At 38.9% G+C, this 19,928-nt stretch overlaps 1 protein-coding gene across 5 annotated transcripts in view; it reads right to left on the bottom strand.

Moving 5' to 3' along the window:
- Window positions 1-19,571, bottom strand: part of Herc6 (HECT and RLD domain containing E3 ubiquitin protein ligase family member 6) — a 104,743-nt gene extending 85,172 nt beyond the window's left edge. For 3 of the 5 annotated variants that reach the window (XM_060374154.1, XM_060374153.1, XM_060374151.1), the window contains exons 1-5: window positions 19,286-19,569; window positions 17,277-17,436; window positions 15,988-16,064; window positions 8,626-8,853; window positions 7,159-7,253 (exon numbers count right to left, since the gene is read on the bottom strand). In XM_060374154.1, the coding sequence (XP_060230137.1) occupies window positions 7,159-7,253; window positions 8,626-8,853; window positions 15,988-16,064; window positions 17,277-17,436; window positions 19,286-19,478 (753 nt within the window). In that variant the 5' untranslated portion in view covers window positions 19,479-19,569. Of the gene's footprint in view, window positions 1-7,158; window positions 7,254-8,625; window positions 8,854-15,987; window positions 16,065-17,276; window positions 17,437-19,285 lie in introns of all 5 variants that reach the window. The other 2 variants (XM_060374152.1, XM_060374155.1) reach the window with 2 other exon arrangements.
- Window positions 19,572-19,928: the final 357 nt, after the last annotated feature.

Raw genomic sequence — 19,928 nt, forward strand, 5'->3', positions numbered from 1 at the left:
TTAACTGTTGAACACTAACACCAACATTTAAATATTGGGTTGGGTACTTTATTTATTTTGGCATTTCCTGAAAATTCGCTTTCTTCAAAAGATGATTCTTTATTTAAAGCAACTCTAGGGGCTTGGGGATAACTCAGTTGGTAAAGTGTTGGTTACATAAGCATGGGGAGCCAGATTCAATCTCCTGAATTCATATAAAAAACAAGGCACTGTGGTGTGCACCTCTAATCCCAGTGTTAGTGATATGGAAATAAAGGATTGGGCTTCCTTGTCTGTTGGGTTGACAGAATGAATGAGCCCCAGGCCAATGAGAGAGATCCTGCCTCAAAAAACAAAGTGTGTGCTTGTCTGTGAAGTGGGTTTTTGAAAATGATAAAACAAGGGGGGGAGCCAAGATGGCAGCGCCGTGAGAGCACTGTGTCTGAGAAGCGGGACAGCACTCTCCGTGAAGCAACGAGGAGACTGAACTCTGGGCCCTAAAACTGCAGCAATGGTGTTTCCCAGGTGAGGGGAAGCTCCCACGGTGTGGGAATCAGTCGGGCCCACTCTCGGCTACCCAGCCAGAATCCAGAAGAAATCCTCGGGTAACACAGGCTTTGGGTCTCTGGGCTGGAGCCTCAAGCCTGCCTGTCCTGATCACTTTCCCAGTCTGATTGGTGGGCACAAGGGTGCCTGAGACTGGGAGTCCCAGTCGCAAGAAAACCCCACGGGGAAGCAAAGTTGCGAGTCTGATCATGGGTCACTCAGTCATTCCCTGGAAGGTCTCACGGACCGTGAGTACCTATCACCATCACAACTGAGCTCCTGAAAAACACCAGCCATCCAGTGAGTATACCCAAAAAGCTGAGAAGGCTTCCTTCAGGAAAAACCACCTTCTTGCCAAAGGGATTCTCTCCACTACAAGAGTCCAGGAACAACCAAAAACTAACTTCAAACAACTAAGATAGCCCAATGGGTAGAGGACAGCATAAAAGTTCAACCAACAAAAGCCAGAGCAATATGGCATCTCCAGAACCCAGTTATCCAGGGACAAGTAGCCCTAGACACCCCAGCATAATTGAAATTCAAGGAGATGACCTAACATCTATGCTCAAGAAGAAAATAACAGAGGAAACAAATAAAATACGAAAAGAAATAGAGGAAGCGGCAGCCAAACAGTCTGTGGCCTTTAAAGAGGAAATGCTTAAATCACTGAATGAAATAAAAGAAACAGTGGATTATTCAAACAAACAGCTGAAGGAATTGACGGAAAAACATGAAAATATAGTCAGACAAGTGAAGGAAACCAACAAAATGGCTCAAGACCTAAAGATAGAATTGGAAAAATTTTTAAAAAAACACAAATGGAAGAAATTGTGGAAAGAAAGAACTTAGGGAAGAAAGAAGAAACTACAGAGGTTAGCATAACCAATAGGTTACAAGAAATGAAAGAAAGAATCTCAGGTGTGGAAGATACAATGGAAGAAATAGATGTATCTGCCAAAGAAAATGTTAAATCTAAAAAATTCCTGACACAGACCATCCAAGAAATTCAAGACAACATAAAAAGACAAAACCTAAGAATAATAAGAATAGAGGAAAAAGAAGATTCCCTGCACCAAGGCCCAAGGGAAAATACAACCCAAGAAAACTAACTACATCCAAGAAAACACAGGAAACAAATAACCCCACTACAGTAAAACAAAAAGCAACCAAGCACACAAACATATGACCACAGCCAACATCAAAGTCAAAGGATTTAACAGCCACTGGTCATTAATCTCTCTCAATATCAATGGACTTATTTCTCCAATAAAAAGACACAGACTAACAGAATGGATGAGTAAACAAAACCCAGCAATCTGTTGTATACAAGAAACACACCTAAGTCACAAAGATAGACATTACCTGAAGGTAAAGGGATGGAAGACGGCTTTGCAAGCAAATGGATGCAAGAAGCAAGCAGGAGTAGCCATTCTAATATCTGATAAAATAGACTTTCAACCAAAATTAATCAAAAGAGATGGGGAAGAACACTTCATACTCATCAAGGGAAAATTCCACCACGAAGACATCACAATCCTGAACATCTATGCCCCAAATACAAGGGCACCCACATTTGTGAAAGAAACATTGATAAAACTTAAACCATACATAGATCCCCACACACTAATACTGGTAGACTTCAACACCCCACTCTCAACAAAGGACAAGTCAACTAAACAGAACTTAAACAAAGAAATAATATCTCTAACAGAGGTCATGAATCAAATGGACCTAACAGACATTTACAGAACCTTACACCCAAACACAAAAGAATTTACCTTCTTCTCAGCACCTCATGGAGCCTTCTCCAAAATAGACCACATAGTTGGTCACAAAGCTAGCTTCAACAGATACAAGAAGATTGAAATAATCCCTTGTATCCTGTCTGATCACCATGGAATAAAGCTGGACCTCAATAACAACAGAAATAGCAAAAAGCCAACACATACATGGAAAATGAACAACTTGCTACTAAAAGACAGCTGGGTCAGGGAAGAAATAAAGAAAGAAATTAAAATCTTCCTAGAACTCAATGAAAATGAAGACACAACATACCCAAACTTGAGGGACACAATGAAGGCAGTGCTAAGAGGAAAGTTCATAGCACTAAGTGCCTTCAAGAAGAAATTCGAGACAGCGCATTCAAGCAACTTAATGGCTCACTTAAAAAACCCTAGAAAAAGAAAAAGCAGACACACAAAAAAGGAGTAGATGGCTGGAAATAATCAAACTCAGGGCTGAAATCAATCAATTAGAAACAAATAAAACAATTCAAGGAATCAATGAAACCAAGAGCTGGTTCTTTGAGAAAATCAACAAAATAGACAAACCTTTAGCCAAGCTAACTAAATGTCAGAGAGACACCATCCAAATAAACAAAATCAGAAATGAAAAGGGGGACATAACTACAGACACTGAGGAAATTCAAACAATAATTAGGACTTAGTTCAAAAGTCTATATGCCACAAAATTTGAAAATTTAAATGAAATGGACGATTTTCTTGATCGATTCTACTTACCAAAGCTAAATCAGGACCAGGTAAATCAATTAAATAGTCCTATATCCCCCAAGGAAATAGAAGCTGTCATCGAAAGTCTCCCATCCAAAAAAAGCCCAGGACCTGATGGTTTCAGCGCAGAATTCTACCAGACATTCAAAAAAGAGCTAACTCTAGTTCTCTTCAAACTATTCCACAAGATAGAAACAGAAGGAACACTACCAAAATCATTCTATGAAGCCACAGTCACCTTGGTACCTAAACCTCACAAAGACCCAACCAAAAAAGAGAACTTCAGGCCAATCTCCCTTATGAACATTGATGCAAAAATACTCAACAAAATACTCGCAAACCAAATACAAGAACACATCAAAGATATCATCCACCATGACCAAGTAGGCTTCAACCCAGGTATGCAGGGTGGTTCAACATACAGAAATCCATCAATGTGATCCACCATATTAACAAACTGAAAGAAAAAAACCACATGATAATCTCCCTAGATGCTGAAAAAGCATTTGACAAAGTCCAACATCCATTCATGTTTAAAGTATTGGAGAGATCAGGGATTCAAGGCACATATCTAAACATAGTAAAGGCAATATACAGCAAACCTATAGCCAACATCAAACTGAATGGACAGAAACTTAAAGCAATCCCACTGAAATCAGGGACAAGACAAGGCTGCCCACTCTCTCCATATCGCTTCAACATAGTTCTGGAAGTCCTTGCTAGAGCAATAAGACAGTTGAAGGAGATCAAGGGGATACAGATGGAAAAGGAAGAAGTCAAATTATCACTATTTGCAGATGATATGATAGTATACGTGAGTGACCCCAAAAACTCTACCAGGGAACTCCTACAGCTGACTAACACCTTCAGCAAAGTGGCTGGATACAAAATTAACTAAAAAAAAAAAATCAGTAGCCCTCCTGTATACAAAAGACAAAAGGGCCAAGAAAGAAATTAGGGAAACAACACCCTTCACAATAGCCACAAATGACATAAGGTACCTCGGAGTAACCCTAACCAAGGAAGTCAAAGACTTGTATGAAAAAAATTTCAAGTCTCTGAAGAAAGAATTAGTATAAGATATGAGAAGATGGCACGATCTCCCATGCTCATGGCTTGGCAGGATTAACATAGTAAAAATGGCCATCTTACCAAAAGCAATCTACAGATTCAATGCAATGCCCATCAAATTACCAACACAATTCTTTACAGACCTGGAAAGAAAAATTCTCAACTTCATATGGAATAACAAGAAACCCAGAATTGCTAAAACAATCCTCTACAATAAAAGATCTTCTGGAGGTATCTCCATCCCTGATCTTAAGTTGTACTATAGAGCAACAGTTTTAAAAACTGCATGGTACTGGAATAGAAACAGAATGGTGGATCAATGGAACCGAACAGAGGACCCAGAAATAAACCCACACACTTATGGACACCTGATCTTTGACAAAGACGCCAAAACCATACAATGGAAAAAAGATAGCATCTTCAACAAATGGTGCTGGTCCAACTGGATGTCTACATGTAGAAAATGAAAATAGATCTATACTTATCACCCTGCACAAAACTGAAGTCCAAGTGGATCAAAGACCTCAACATAAAACCAGACACATTAAATCGGCTTGAAAAAAAAGTGGGGAATACCCTAGAACTCATTGGTACAGGGGAAAACTTCCTGAACAGAACACCAACAGCACAGGCTCTAAGAGCAACAATCAATAAATGGGACCTCATGAAACTGAAAAGCTTCTGCAAAGTAAAGGACACCGTCATCAAAACAAATCAACTGCCTACAGATTGGAAAAGAACCTTCACCAACCCTTTATCTGATAGAGGACTCATAGCCAATATATATAAAGAACTAAAGAAGCTGAAAAGCAGCAAACAAAGTAATCCACTTAAAAAATGGGGAACAGAGCTAAACAGAGAATTCTCTGCAGAGGAATATCGAATGGCAGAGAAGCATGTAAAGAAATGCTCAACCTCATTAGCCATAAGGGAAATGCAAATCAAAACACCCCTGAGATTTCACCTTACACCCATCAAAATGGCCAAGATCAAAAACTCAAGTGACAACACATGCTGGAGAGGTTGTGGAGAAAGGGGAACCCTTCTCGACTGCTGGTGGGAATGTAAACTTGTACAACCACTCTGGAAATCAATCTGGCGCTTTCTCAGACAACTAGGAATAGCGCTTCCTCAAGATTCAGCTATACCACTCTTAGGCATATATCCAAAAGAGGCTCAAGTACACAAAAAGGACATTTGTTTGTAGCAGCTTTATTTGTAATAGCCAGAAGCTGGAAACAGCCCAGATGCCCTTCAACTGAAGAATGGATGCAGAAACTGTGGTATATCTATACAATGGAGTATTACTCAGCAATGAAAAATAAGGAAATCATGAAATTTGCAGGTAAATGGTGGGACCTGGAAAGGATCATCCTGAGTGAGTTGTCCCAGAAGCAAAAAGACACACATGGTATATACTCACTCATATAGACATACAACATAGGACAAACCCACTAAAATCTGTGCATCTAAAGAAACTAAGCAAGAGAGAAGACCCTAACTAAAATGCTCAATCCCCATCCTGAAAGGCAAAGAGGATGGACATCAGAAGAAGAAGAAAACAGGAAACAACCTAGGAACCTTCTACAGAGGGCTTCTGAAAGCCAGAAGAAGAAAACAGGAAACAAACTAGGAACCTAACACAGAGGGCCTCTGAAAGCCTCTGCCCTGCAGACTATCAAAACAGATGCTGAGCCTGATGGTCAACTGTTGGGCAGAGTGAATGGAATTTTATGTAAGAAGTGGGAACTAGTAAGAGCTGGAGAGGACAAGGTCTCCACAAGGAGAGCAACAGAACAAGATAATTTGAACACAGGGAACTTCCCAGAGACTCATACTCCAACCAAGGACTATTCATGGAGATAACCCAGAACCCCTGCACAGATGTAGCCCAGGGCAGTTCAGAGTCCAATTGGGTTACCTAGTAATGGGAAGAGGGACTGCCTCTGACATAATCTGATTGGCCTGCTCTTTGATCACCTCCCCCAGAAGGGGGAGCAGCCTTACCAGGCCACAGTAGAGGACAATGCAGCCACTTTTGATGTGAACTGATAGACTAAGATGAGAAAGGAGAGGAGAACCTCCCCTAACAGTGGACTTGGGGAGTGGCATGCATGCAGAAAGGGGAGGGAGGGTGGGATCGGGAGGGGAGGAGGAAGGGGCTTATGGGGAGATACAAAATGAATAAAGTGTAATTAATAAAATTTAAAAAAAAAATTATAAAACAAAATTTTTATAGACCAATTTTGCCAATGAATAATTGCCTGAAAGATTAGCTCCTACATTAACTTCTATTAACTTCTATTGAGACATCTCCTGATTTCTATTTAGTTTTCCACTTTAGATATTTGTATATTAGATAGGCATTTTTAGATATTGAAATTCATCTGATGTCATATTTGAATGTTGGTGTTCTTGTAAAATTCGTTTATGAAAATCTTAACTTCTGGGTTCGGGAGCAATGGCTCAGCAGATAAGAGCATTTGTTGCTTCTGCAGAGGGTCTAAGGTCTGTTCCTGGCATCCATATGGAGCCTAACAGCTTGGTAATGTCGGTTCCAGTGAATCTGGCCCTACTTAAACACTGTGTATATGCGATGCTCAGACATACATGCAGACAAAACACTGACATCCACAAAATAAATCTTTACAACAAAACCCAATTTATAATATAGTGTTATCAGGAGATAGAATTGGACCTTTGGTATATGATTAATTCATGAGGGTAAATCCATCATTAATGAAGTTATTTTTCTTATATATTAAAAAAAAGACTCAAGAAGAACACTCCGACCCCTTCTATTATGTGAGAACACAGCAAAAACTATAACCTGGGAGTCAGAAAGCCACCTATCATCATATGTAAATCTCTAGGATGCTGTGGCTTCTAGAGCTATGAGAATTATACTTCTGGTATCTCTAAGCTGCATGGTTGGTGAGGTTTTGTTACAGTAACCTGGACACTCAGATCGCTTACTGTCAACAGTAAACAACACATATCTCTTATCAATAATTCTCCAACATCTGAAAAGGAGAAGCACATTTTGAGTTACCTGGGTAAGCACTGCAGTGTGCTCATGACCACAGCTAATATAAACCACGCCCAGATTCTTCAGAGCTCCGATTGAGTGAGGCTTGTAGATGTTCACTGTTGAAAGAAAGTAGACTTTCTAGAATATAAGAAAATGACTCAGGGAGGGGTTTGTAAGTTCAAGAAGAGCTTGGGCTACAAAGTGAGACTCTGGCGAGTGTGGGAAGATAGTCTCAGATTTTCTTATCTTTACGTTTTTATAATTTTTATGATTTCTGTCAATATAATTTTGAAAGTGAACATTCAGAAGTATTAAAAGAAAAAATATGCTGAGGGGAAGCTATGCACTCTAATTCTCATTTCTGGAAACCTTTAACCTTCTAGAACATCTGAAGCAATTGTCCTGGAGTACTAAGCTTCAGTACTAAGCTCCAGTACCAATCTCCCAAAATGTTTTCATAATTTGTATTCATTTCTGATGCATATAGTAAATGCCTGTGTTAGTGACACAGAGAATAAGAGAACCTACCTTAAGAGGGTTAGATGGATTGTAAGTGCTGGCCATTGTCCTGCCACACAGTAGGTGCTGAAATATATACCAGCCAAATGAAGTGAAATGGACAGAAGGGACTGGAGTTCTTGAAGAAGACTTCTTAATGCATTTTAATGTAGTTTTAAATTTTAATAAATTTTAATGTGTTTTAGAGGAACAAAGAGAGACACTTGCTCAGAAACTTTTTTTAAACATGTGAGCTAGCATTTCCTCTAACACTATCAGTTTAATCAGTGATTCTCAAAGCTTGCACATGAAAATGACATGGGAATATGTAACAATGGTTGAATCCTGTCACTCACAGCACAGGATTCTGTGCTCTAATTTCCATGGGGCTTGACCTGGACATCAAGAGCTTTAAAGGCATCCTATGGTAGACAAATGGCCAGAGCCAAGGCCAGAGCTTGTAAATATGATAGGTGACCTGGTAAAGTGGCAATAAGGAAGCAGTAGAATTAAAAATGTTAACCAATTGGCCTTAAACTAGGGAGGTTAGCCTGGATGATCCAAGTGGGCCCTGTGTTACTCCTTTAACTGAGGAAGCTGGAGGCAAAAGGACCAGTGTTATCATAGCACGATTTTTAAAAGTTTTAATCTACCACCACAGGTTTGCAGAAACAGGGATAGTCCTGGTAAAGTTAGAGTCCTATAGAAGCTAGAAAAAACAAGAAAATGGATTCTAACACAGAACCTTCAAAAAGCAAGGCCAACCTGCTGGGTGAGACCTAGGAGTGAACTCCTGACTTTAGATAAAAAGTGTATTGTTTAAAGTTGGTAAGTTTTGTGATATTATTCCAGAAGCAAGGAAAAGCTGATACAGTTTTCCAGGTAATGCTAATGAGACAGAGTTTGGGAACTACATTGTTATGCCCTGTGGCAGGCCAGTTTTCCAGCTGCAAAAGAATAACAACTCATAAATATAAAAAATATTCTTACCCTCAATATTTTTTTCACTGAGGGCCAACTGCCCAGCACTGTTGCTTCCCCAGCCAAATGAAGTCCCCATGAGAGACAGAGCAAAGCTGTGAGTGCCACCTGCAGCCACTTGAGCCAATGGGATCCCCTCCAGGGACTTCACCTTCTGTGGGCTGGCTTGGGAACAGAACTTCTTCCCCAGGCCCAGCTGACCTTGACTGTTATTTCCCCATGAAAATACTTGGCTATCTACAAAAATGAAGAACACAGTAAAACCTGTCACCTCAGTACCACATTTTGTTTTGGTTTTACTGAGATACACTTGACAAAGAAAACTTATACATATTTGAAAGATGAAGCAATATTCTAATATGCATATACACTGTAAAACAAATGCCAGAATTAGCTAATTAAATTGACTTACACAGGTAGTTTTGTTGTTGCTGTTTTTTGTTTTGTTTTTCCTAATTCTGCTTGTAGGGCTGAGGCTGTATCTCTAGCGTGTGCTCAGACTATTTACTATTCTTGGGTTCAATGGCCAATTCCAAATAAATAAGCAGACAGGAAAGTGAAACAAAACAAAGCTCTGCTTTCTTAATAAGTGTCAAATATACAAAGCATTATTATAAACAATAGTTACATTGTAGGACAACAGAGTTCCAGAGCTCCTTCATCCTATAGGTGAGTTTATAGTCTTTGAAGCTTCTTCCTTTCCCCTAACTATATGTTCCTGGCAGCCACCACTCTACTCTGTTTCTATGAGTCTGGTGTCCTGATTTTACACATAAGAGAAATAGGCAGCATTTGTCTTTTTATGTTTGGCTTAAGTTACTACTATAATATCCCATAAGTTCACTCATGGTGTTGCAAACGCACTATTTTTTCCTACTCTTTGTGTTGTACTTAATTTAACAAGCCTTCAAAAATTAATAAAACAAAGATAAAGGAAGAAATGAGACTAAAGTTTTCAAATGAAAGGCAAGGCACATTGTCAAGTTCGAGTCTCTTCAAAACAATGTCCATTTTCACTTGCAAAGGAAACTGTGTTTTTACAGCTGTTCCACCACCAAATACGTGGAATTGGCCTTGACTTGTGTTTTCTATATGCTTCAAGCTAGAAAATCCTAAATCCCCACACCCCTGCTGTCAAATATACACAGAATTCAACTTTTTCTCATTTCCCAACGTTACCACTTTAGCCAAGATACCATGAGAAATTAAGAGCTTTAAACTAGTGTCCCACATTCCTCCCTTGCTCACAACAGTCTTTTCTATCAAGGGTGGCCAAAGTGATATTTTAAAAATTTAAGTCCAGGCTGTAACTCATGTGACCCTGAAGCACTGGCCAGGGATTCTGGCATCCCCTGCCACTCTTCTTCAGTTTAGGACTCTTTCCTAACAAGGACCTTCATGTGATAAGGAGACACAAATAACCCACCTGCATGCTTTGACATGACCCTTCTTGACCCTGGTCACCCATGCACATACATTCTCCAGGTCAAGCCCAGCACATATATCCTGTACTAGAGCCCAGCCTTACAGTCTACTGTGTCCACATCAGAAACACAACCAACAAAAGTTGGTTTGTGCCCTTGTCTTTTTGAAAACAACTATGAATGATCAAGACAGTATTTACACCCCAAAATCCACTAGTGCTATACAAATGTTCTTCACTGAGCATTACGTAGATGGGCACTGAAGCACAGAACTTAAAAAGAACAACCATAAACTTTGCCAAAGAATTCAAGGAGTTAAAAAAAGATGACAATTAGGAATAGTGCTTCCTCAAGACCCAGCTATATCACTGCTAGGTATATACCCAAAGTTCGTTCAAGTACACAAAAGGGATACTTGCTCAACCATATTTATAGCAGCTTTATTTGTAATAGCCAGAACCTGGGAACAACCCAGATGTCCATCAATGGAGGAATGGGTACAGAAATTGTGGTATTTTTACACAATGGAATACTACTCAGCAATCAAAAAGGAGGAAATCATGAAATTTTCAGGCAAATGGTGGGATCTAGAAAAGATCATTCTGAGTGAAATATCCCAGAAGGAGAAAGACAAACATGGGATATACTCACTTATATAGACCTATAAGATATGATAAACATAATGAAATCTATACACCTAAAAAAGATAATCAATTGAGCGGACATGGGGCAAGATGATCAATCCTCGTTTAGAAAGACAGATGGGATGTGCATTGAACGTATGACAGGAGTCTACTGAGCGCATCTGAAAGACTCTAACTAGCAGTGTTTTCAAAGCAAAGACTCATGACCAAACCTTTGGCAGAGTGCAGGGAATCATAAGAAAGAAGGGGAGTTAGTCTGATGGGGAAAGGATAGGAGCTCCACAAGGACCAAATATATCTGGGCACAGGGTCTTTTCTGAGACTGACATTCAACCAAGGACCATGTATGGATATAACCTAGAACCTCTGCTCGGATGTAGCCTGTGGTAGCTCAGTAACCAATTGGTTTCCCAAAGTGAGGGGAACAGGGACTATTTCTGACAGGAACTCAATGACTGGCTCTTTGGCCTCCCTACCCCCCAAGGGAGGAGCAGTCCTGTTAGGCCACAGAGGAGGGCTTTGCAGCCAGTCCTGTAGATACCTGATAAAACAGGATCAGATGAATGGGGAGGAGGTCCCCCCAATCAGTGGACTTGGAAAGGGGCACGGTGGAGATGAGGGAGGGAGGGAGGGACTGGGAGGGAATGAGGGATCGGGACACGGCTGGGATACAGAGTTAATAAAATGTAACTGATAAAAAAAATAAAAAATAAAAAATAAAAATAAAACACCATGACCAAAAAAAGAAAAAAAAGAAAAAAAAATGACACAATTTAGTGAACACGAGGAATAAATGCTGACCGATGTTCAAGAAAAAAACAAACATGAGTGAAATGACAAAAACAGTACAGAAGAGAACTCAAGCTGAATTGGAGATGGGGTTTTAAAAATCTCAATAACCTATTTAGAAACCTCAGAGGAAAGGCTTCCAAATAAACTGACCAAGTAAAAAGATAGAATATCAAGGCTTAAAATAGAAGAATTACACAGCACAGCAAAGAATGTGAAACACATATTAAAATTCAGAAAAGGAACAGGCATAACTGTGAAAAAGCATAAAATAACCAAATCTTGGAACTAAGTAAGGCTAGACAAAGGAGATGAATCCCAGATGAGTGCCATAGGCCAGAACTTCAGTGTGATCACAAAAGAAAACAACCTCAAGCAAAAGAAAAATATATCAAGAAAAATACAAAAAACACGCAGAATACTAAGTAGACAAGATCAAAAAAAAATTCTCATAGAATACAATAGTTAAAGCATGAAAATATAAAGAAGGAATGAATTGAAAGTTACAAGAGAGAAAAAAACATAAAGGAAACCCCATTATAATAACAACTAATTTCCCAATAAAAACTGTAAAAGCTAGAAGAGCTTGAAGCAATGTATCCAACTTTTAAAAGATCACAAATGCAAAAGTGTATGTCTATACCCAGTGAAACCATCAGCAATATATGAAGTAGAAAGAAACACTTTTCATGATACAAGCATGCTAAAAGAATCTGTCTACAAAATCAGACCTGCAAAGGGTACTGGAAGCAATATTTTTTTAATAATTTATTTAATTTTATTTTATGTGCATTAGTGTAAAGGTGTCAGATCCCTTGGAACTAGAGTTACAGACAGTTGTGAGCTGCCATAAGGGTGCTGGGAATTGAACCCGGGTCCTTTGAAGAGCAGACAGTGCTCCTAAGCACTGAGCCATCTCTCCAGCCCCTGGAAGCAATATTTTAGCCTAAATATAGAAATAAGCATAACCAAGAGACTAAAGAAGGAGAAAAGTGAAGCTATAATTACTAAACTAAGAATAAGAACACAGACAACAAACAAAAAGAATAAGATTGCAATCAGCACACATCTTTAAATAATAACCTTAGAGGGGCTGGAGAGATGGCACTGTCTGCTCTTCCAAAGGACCCGGGTTCAATTCCCAGCACCCACGAGGCAGCTCAGAACTGTCTGTAACACCAATTCCAAGGGATCTGACACCTTCACATTAATGCACATAAGATAAAAATTAAATAAATTATAAATAGTAACTTTATTAATTGCCTTAACTGTCCAATTAAAAAACTAGAGAGGCTGGATTTAAAACAAAATCCATACTTCTGTTTTCTACAAGACAATAACCTTGGCTTTAAGGAAAAGAACAACTCTAAAATAGGAAGATGTAAAAAAATATATATCTTCCAAACAAATGGGACCAGGAACTAAGCAAGCATTCCTATCCAAATATTTGACAAAATAGACTTCAAACTAAAACTAATCAAAAGAGATTATAAAGATTCAAGATAGACAAATTAGAAAACTTTTATTGATTTTAATCAAGAGAACAGTTAACCAATACATATTAGAATTCTAAACATATAGGTACCAAACTCTAGTACACACAATTTTATAGCAACTGTAGGACCAAAATTAAAGACACAGATTAACGGCAACCTAATAATAACAGACAATGTTAATATCTCACTTTATCCAAAGGATAGGCCACTCTCCCCACTCCTTTCACTACAGATTTTAAAACCCTAGCTAGAGCAATAAGACAAGAAAAATATTGAGAGGAATGAAAGTAGAAAAAGAAGAAGAAATTATTTCTATTTCATATCATAGGATATTATACATACAAAATCACAAAATTTGTACCAGAAAGCTTTCAGAAATGACCAACAATTTCAGCAAATGGTAGGACATAAAATCAACTTTAAAAACTCAACAGCCTTCCCATATAAACAACAAACTTGCTGACAAAGAGATCATTGACATAATCACATTTACAATTGTCTCAGTGAAAAATAACATATCTAAGAATAAGCCCAGCCAAGAAAGTGAACTACTTACATGATGAAAAATTTAAAACCCTGAAGAAAAAGGTTGAGGAAGACACAAGAAAATAGAAAGCCCTTTCATGGTCATGGGTACACAAAATTAATACTGTGAAAAGAAATGTTTTTTATCAAAAGACACTTACACACTCAACAAAATTCCAGTTATAATCTGTCTCTGACATTAACTCAGTGACTAGCTCTTTGACTTCCCCCCCTCCCACCCACGAGGGAGGAGTAGCCTTGCTAGTCCACAGAGGAGGACATTGTAGCCAGTCCTGGTGAGACCTGATAAGCTAGGGTCAGATGGAAGGGGAGGAGGTCCTCCCCTATCAGCAGACTTAGAGAGGGGCAGAGAGGAGATGAGGGAGGAAGGGGTTGGGAGAGAATGAGGGAGGGGCTACAGCTGGGATACAAAGTAAATAAATTGTAATTAATATAAAAAATAAAAATTTAATTAACAAAAAATCTCCATAGCATTCTTCACAGAAACAGAAAGAAACAAACAAACATTCTAAAATTCATTATGGAACTACAAAATACCCTGGAAAGCCAAAGCAATCCTAAGCTGAAAGAGTACTGTTTTTTTTTAATTTATTTTTTATATTAATTACAGTTTATTCACTTTGTATCCCTGCTGTAGCCCCCTCCCTCATCCCCTCCCAATCCCACCCTTCCTCCCTCTTCTTCTCCTAGGACCCTATGTTGTTGTTTTTTTCCAGATGTGACACTTAAAAGATTTGTTTGTTTCTAGACCACTGACTCACTGGAATTTGTATTTTACTGACAATTTTAGGTATCATAGACATTCTACAACTGGTCCTTCTATTGGGTCAAATGGGCTTCATTACTGTTTGTTTGTGGGTTTCTCCACCTTAATCTACAAACAACTTTTCTAAGTCAGTCACCATAGTCTACTTATCTCTGTATCTCCAATGTGTGGCGCAGGCTGAATAAACAAGCTAATAACATTCTAGCCCAAGCTATTGGATACTGTCCTAAAGTCAGCAACCTGGTTCATGGTAGGCGTTGATTACTATGCTTCTTTTTCTCCATGTCTACAGGAAAGCCAAACCATAGCATCTCAGTACCATGGTGTAGTCTACACAGAAGCAGCTGTGACAGCTGCTTCCACCATATCTGGGAGAAATTAATCTAACATTGATATTCCAAGGATAGGTGTCCTTGATTCCTCACACTAACCTGTAGATACTGTTTTACTCTCTTATCTTTTGGAAACTCGAAAGAGTACTATTAACTAATCTAAGTGCCAGTTCTTTGAGAGTTAAACAAAATTGACAGACCCTTAGCCCAAAGACATGTCCCAAATTAACAGAATCAGAAATTAATATTGAACCATTACAATACATGCCAAAGAAATTCAGAATATTATAGGGAAATTATAAAATCTATAAGAAATATACAAATTTCTAGATTCATTCAAACCACCGAAGTTGAACCAAGAAGAAATCAACACCCTAAACAGACTCACAACAAATGAGTAGATTGAAACAATAATAAAAAGCCTCCAGGTAATATAAACAGACTTAAAGATAAGATGAACATCTCAATAAATGCAAATGCCTTTGACAAAAATCCAACTTACTTTCATAATAAAAGTCCTAAAGAGAGTAGGACTGGAGGATACCTAACTCAAATTAATAATTAATAGAATTAATTTAAAATTAATATATGACAAACATTAAATGGAGAAAAACTTGAATCACTGCCATTAAAATCAGGAATGAGGCAGGGCTGTCTGCTGTCCTCACTCTTTCAATATAGTGCTCTAAGCACTATCTGGAGCAAAAGGCAATATAAGGAAATTAAAGAAACAAAAATAAAAAGAAGCAAAATTATCGTTATTTTCAGATGAGATGGTATTAGACATAAGAAACTCCAAATACTCCATCAGAACACTTCTAGAAAGAATCAGTAAATTCAGCAAAATGGTATTATACAAAAAAGATCAATTTATAAAACTTAGTAGCCTTTCTAAAAATCAACAATAAACAATCTGAGAAAGACCAGCATATGACCATTTACAATAGCCTCAAAGAAAATAAGTATCTATGAATAATCCTAACCAAAATGGTGAAGAACCTCAACAATGAAAACTTGAAATCTCTGAATGAAGAGATTGGAGACATTGGAAAATGAAGAAAAAAAAAGCTTCTCAAGGACCTCCCCTATCAGTGTACTTGGGGAGGGGCATGCGTGAAGAAGGGGAAGGGAGGGTGGGATTAGGAGAGGAAGAGAGAGGGGTTTATGGGGGGATACAAACTGAATACAGTGTAATTAATAAAGAACAGATAATTTTAAAAAGCCTCTCATGCTCATGAATAGGTAGATATAATATTATGAAAATGGTCATCATACCAAAAGCAATTTACAGGTTCACTGCAATCCTGATCAAAATCTCCACAACATTCTTTAAAAATATTTCCAAATGACAGAGGTCGCCAAAGTATTCTTTACCTTCTGATAATGCCAAAGAGTGGTAGTGTCCACAGGAAACTTGGATTATTTTTATGTCCGCCAAAGCTTTTATTTTCCTATAATAAATAAGTACGTCACAAAAATCTGTTAAACCTTGTTTAGAATCAGTGATCAAAGAAATTACAGATGTTTAAAAGTATTTTAGATAATACATCAGATCTTAGGGAATAATTGTATTCTCCTGTGCTTCCATAATACCATTACCCCAAAATGCCAAACTGTTTTTTTTTTCCACTCATTCTTTTTTATGATTTTAGCTACTTGAAGGGTTTCTCTCCCAGCCTCCAAGAGCCTCAGACCATCTCCATTCCCATGTGAAGACAGAGCAGCATCGGGGTTTCCCACTTATCTCGCCCCTCTTGAATCTGTTCATCAGGTCAGACAGAGGCTGCTTTCCCACACCAACCCTGCTAATCCCACCGCCATAGCTGTAGTTTCACTGGACAGTGTACGGGGCCGCAGGTTCTCAGTCATCTAACCACATGCATCACTAAGCTGACAAGGCATCTGACTGCCTGAACAGGACCACAGTTCTATGCTGTATACTCTTCCTTAATCGAATCTCTTCATTTTGACACACAGCACGGGGCCAAAATCGCATTGCATCCATTGTTTTTGGTTACGGTTGGGGGTGTTGTATTTGTTTGCTTGTTTGCTTGTTTGGAGGATTTAAGGTTTTTGAGGGGAGGAGGGTGAGAAAGCGCCTCACATAGGCGTGGCTGGTCTGACTCCCTTTGCAACTGAGGACGATCTTAAACTTCTGATTCTCCTGTCTCTGTATCAGTAAAGGTCTATGTATATTAGAGGTTCAATGGAAGAGTATGGTGTGTCCCATTAGGCCTTTTCATAATGCTAATGTGTAGTCTACAACAGAGGGGCTTAAATATTTGGGAAATACATAAAGTGTGGTTAATATAAGAGGCTCTGCTTTACTCAGATACAAGATAATCAAGTAAGATTTCTTTCTGAATACTTGGTACCTTGTTGGTTTGTACTGAAGGTAATATTTTTCTTTATTTATTTACTGGAGGAGTCCAAGTGAGTTCCCATAATTCTATTACAATAAGTAAAACTGGGAATATCACATATCACTTCATTCTTATTTTCTCCTTCAATTAATCTACTACACATGATTTCCTGACCACTTCTCTCACCACATCTTAACCCTTGAGGCTTAGGAACACCTTAGTCACAGTCACTTTTGTGTCTTGGCATTTGAGTACCTAGCACCCAAAAATACGGAAGAAACAGTGAATTGAAATACTCACATAGGCATAAAATTTATTTCCTTAAATTCTCCAATCCCCAGCTGCCCATCAGAACCAGCTCCCCAAGCAAAGACTCTTCCTTTTTGGCAGACAGCCAGAGAATGTGCCTTCCCACAGCTCACCAGGTCAACGTGGAGATTAGCCAGTGCCTGAATTGGTTCTTTAGATACAAAACAAATAATTAAAAAAAAAAAAAAAACTCCTGTAAAATTATGAACTTTGTAGAGTTTAAGTCAGTAGTTGCCTTCAAAAAAAAAAAAAAAAGAAAGAAAGAAGATGAAGAGCTATCTAGATTTAATAGCGTCTGTTAAATCAAGCCTGAAGTCTTCCTAAACATTGGGAAGAAACAAATACAGTATATTCGTCCTACATGTGTGAAAACACAGCTGCAGCATTATAGTGACTATCTGGATACAACTTGGCTGGCAAGGTTTGAGCAAAAGCAAACCGAAACCCAACTCAAAATGATGGGCATGGCCTAGGGAAAAGAAACTGAGATGTGTCCAGCTAATCTTTACACAGAGAATAGAACTTTAACCAGGGCCTGACCACTTTAACCAAGGTAATTATTTGGTCTCTTAAATTATTTGCTCTCTTAAATTCTGCACAAGTTTGTCAAAGTTTCCAGCTGAAATTTCATACCCCTCAGTGCGGCCTGAGTCCTTGCACTCTAGTGTTCATGAGTGATTAAATGTTCCAATCAGAGATTCAGGTTATTAACGTACACAATTTATCTTTTTATTTCTTTCTGCTTCTTTTTTGTTCTGTTTTGTTTTTGCAGTACTAGGACTTGACCTAGGGCCTCATTCATGTATGGCAAGTGCTTTATAACTGTTTCCCACAATTTATTACCCATTAAAGTCTCAACCTCTTTTCTTTTTTAATTACAGTGAATCTAAGCACCCCTTTTCATTTACTTTCTGTGAATTCCTATACACACAAATTACTCCCTAGGTAACAGATTAATAAAATCTGATGCTGTTAATTTTTTCCAGTTAAATTTGCAGCTTCCAGGACTGAATCTAAAAGGATAGAGGAATAATTTTCATTTCCCACACAGTTCTTCAAATTATTCTAAGCATGTAATCAAATATAGTCAAGGGCTGATAATGTAATATGGCCCAGTAGTAGAGTGTTTGCTTAGTATATAAAATGACAAACAAAGAAAAGAAAGAAAGAAAAACAGACTGAACTTTATTTAGAGCTATACTTACAAGCATGTGAATCAATATCATGTATAAAAGCCCCTAATGGAGTAATATGCTTTGATAAAAACACAATTTGTTCTTTAAGTACAAATACAAATAATTTATAATGACATCAGTTCTATAAGGATTAAATACATACAGAGAAAATAGAAGAATAGAGCTGCCTTTTGGAGTGCTTACAGGTGGCTTCCTTTGAAAAATATATTATTATTTTTATTCATGTGCATGTGTGAGTGTGTCACTCTGTGCATGTGTGTGTGCTGGTGGCCATGGAGGCATCAGATCCCCTGGAGATGGAATTACAGATGGTTGTAAACTGCCCAATAGGTGCGAGAAACCGAACTCTTAGCCACTGAACTGTCTCTCCAGACTCTACAGGTTTCTTCTTTTTTACATTCCTACAACAGCTTTAATGCCCAAAAGTGCTATTATACTTATTTTAAAACTTAGGAGAAAAGATGCTCCAGGGTATTGCTAAGGTAGTTAGAGGTGTGTAACCCACTAGGTTTGGAAGACCTCCTCCAGAAAGTTCACTCAGGCTTAGCTGGAAAGTCAAGAGAGAGGAACCTTATTTCTGTCCAGAGGAATGCAATTTTCAGTTTGTCAATGAAGAGGAACTGGAAACCGAAACAAACTCTGGAGCTCTGGAAAACGAAACCATTAACAGGCGCACCTTAAAGCAGGGTTCTCAGCTTTCCCGGCATCCCTGGTCTAGCCACCCGGTATCCCTAGTCTCCTGGTTCAGCGAGCCTAGGCGCCCACATACTGTCCGGAGCAGCTGCTCTTGGGCTGGGTACTCACCTGGCTGATCGGTACTTTGCTCTCTCCTCTGGCCCAGCTGGCCCCATCTGTTGTCCCCGAAGGAGTGCACCCTGTGGTTGCTGAACAATAGCAGCGAGTGGCGCTCCCCGCTGGCAGCCTGCAAGAGCTTAACGCCGGTTCCCGCCTCCAGTCGAGGAGGCTGAGGGCTTCCCGCAGCCCAGACGAAATACATCTCTCCGGAGTCACCCACAGCTCTGGTTTGACAACTAGGTGGGATTGGCTCCCAGAAGCAAGTAACCTAGCTTCTTAACTCCTCCCAGGGGCGCTGCCTTGTCTCTTACGTCACGGTCCTTTCTTTTGTGTAAGTGGTCACTTGTCTCCGGTGCCATAATAACTTTTTCACGGGCTTCCCGCGCAGGTCATCTTAAAACCTGGCTGTTCATCAAGGAGATGCAAATTAAAACGACCCTGAGATTTCACCTCACACCCATCAGAATGGCTAAGATCAAAAACTCAAGTGACAACACACGCTGGAGAGGTTGTGGAGAAAGGGGAACCCTCCTCCGTTGCTGGTGGGAATGTAAATTTGTACAACCACTTTGGAAATCAATCTGATGCTATTGCAAAACCTGCACTCCCGATGCAGGGTCTCCGTACTGCTCCCTCCCCAAAGAGATTCATG

The sequence above is a fragment of the Meriones unguiculatus genome, chromosome 21 (assembly GCF_030254825.1).
Source record: "Meriones unguiculatus strain TT.TT164.6M chromosome 21, Bangor_MerUng_6.1, whole genome shotgun sequence".
NCBI classification, from domain to species: domain Eukaryota; kingdom Metazoa; phylum Chordata; class Mammalia; order Rodentia; family Muridae; genus Meriones; species Meriones unguiculatus.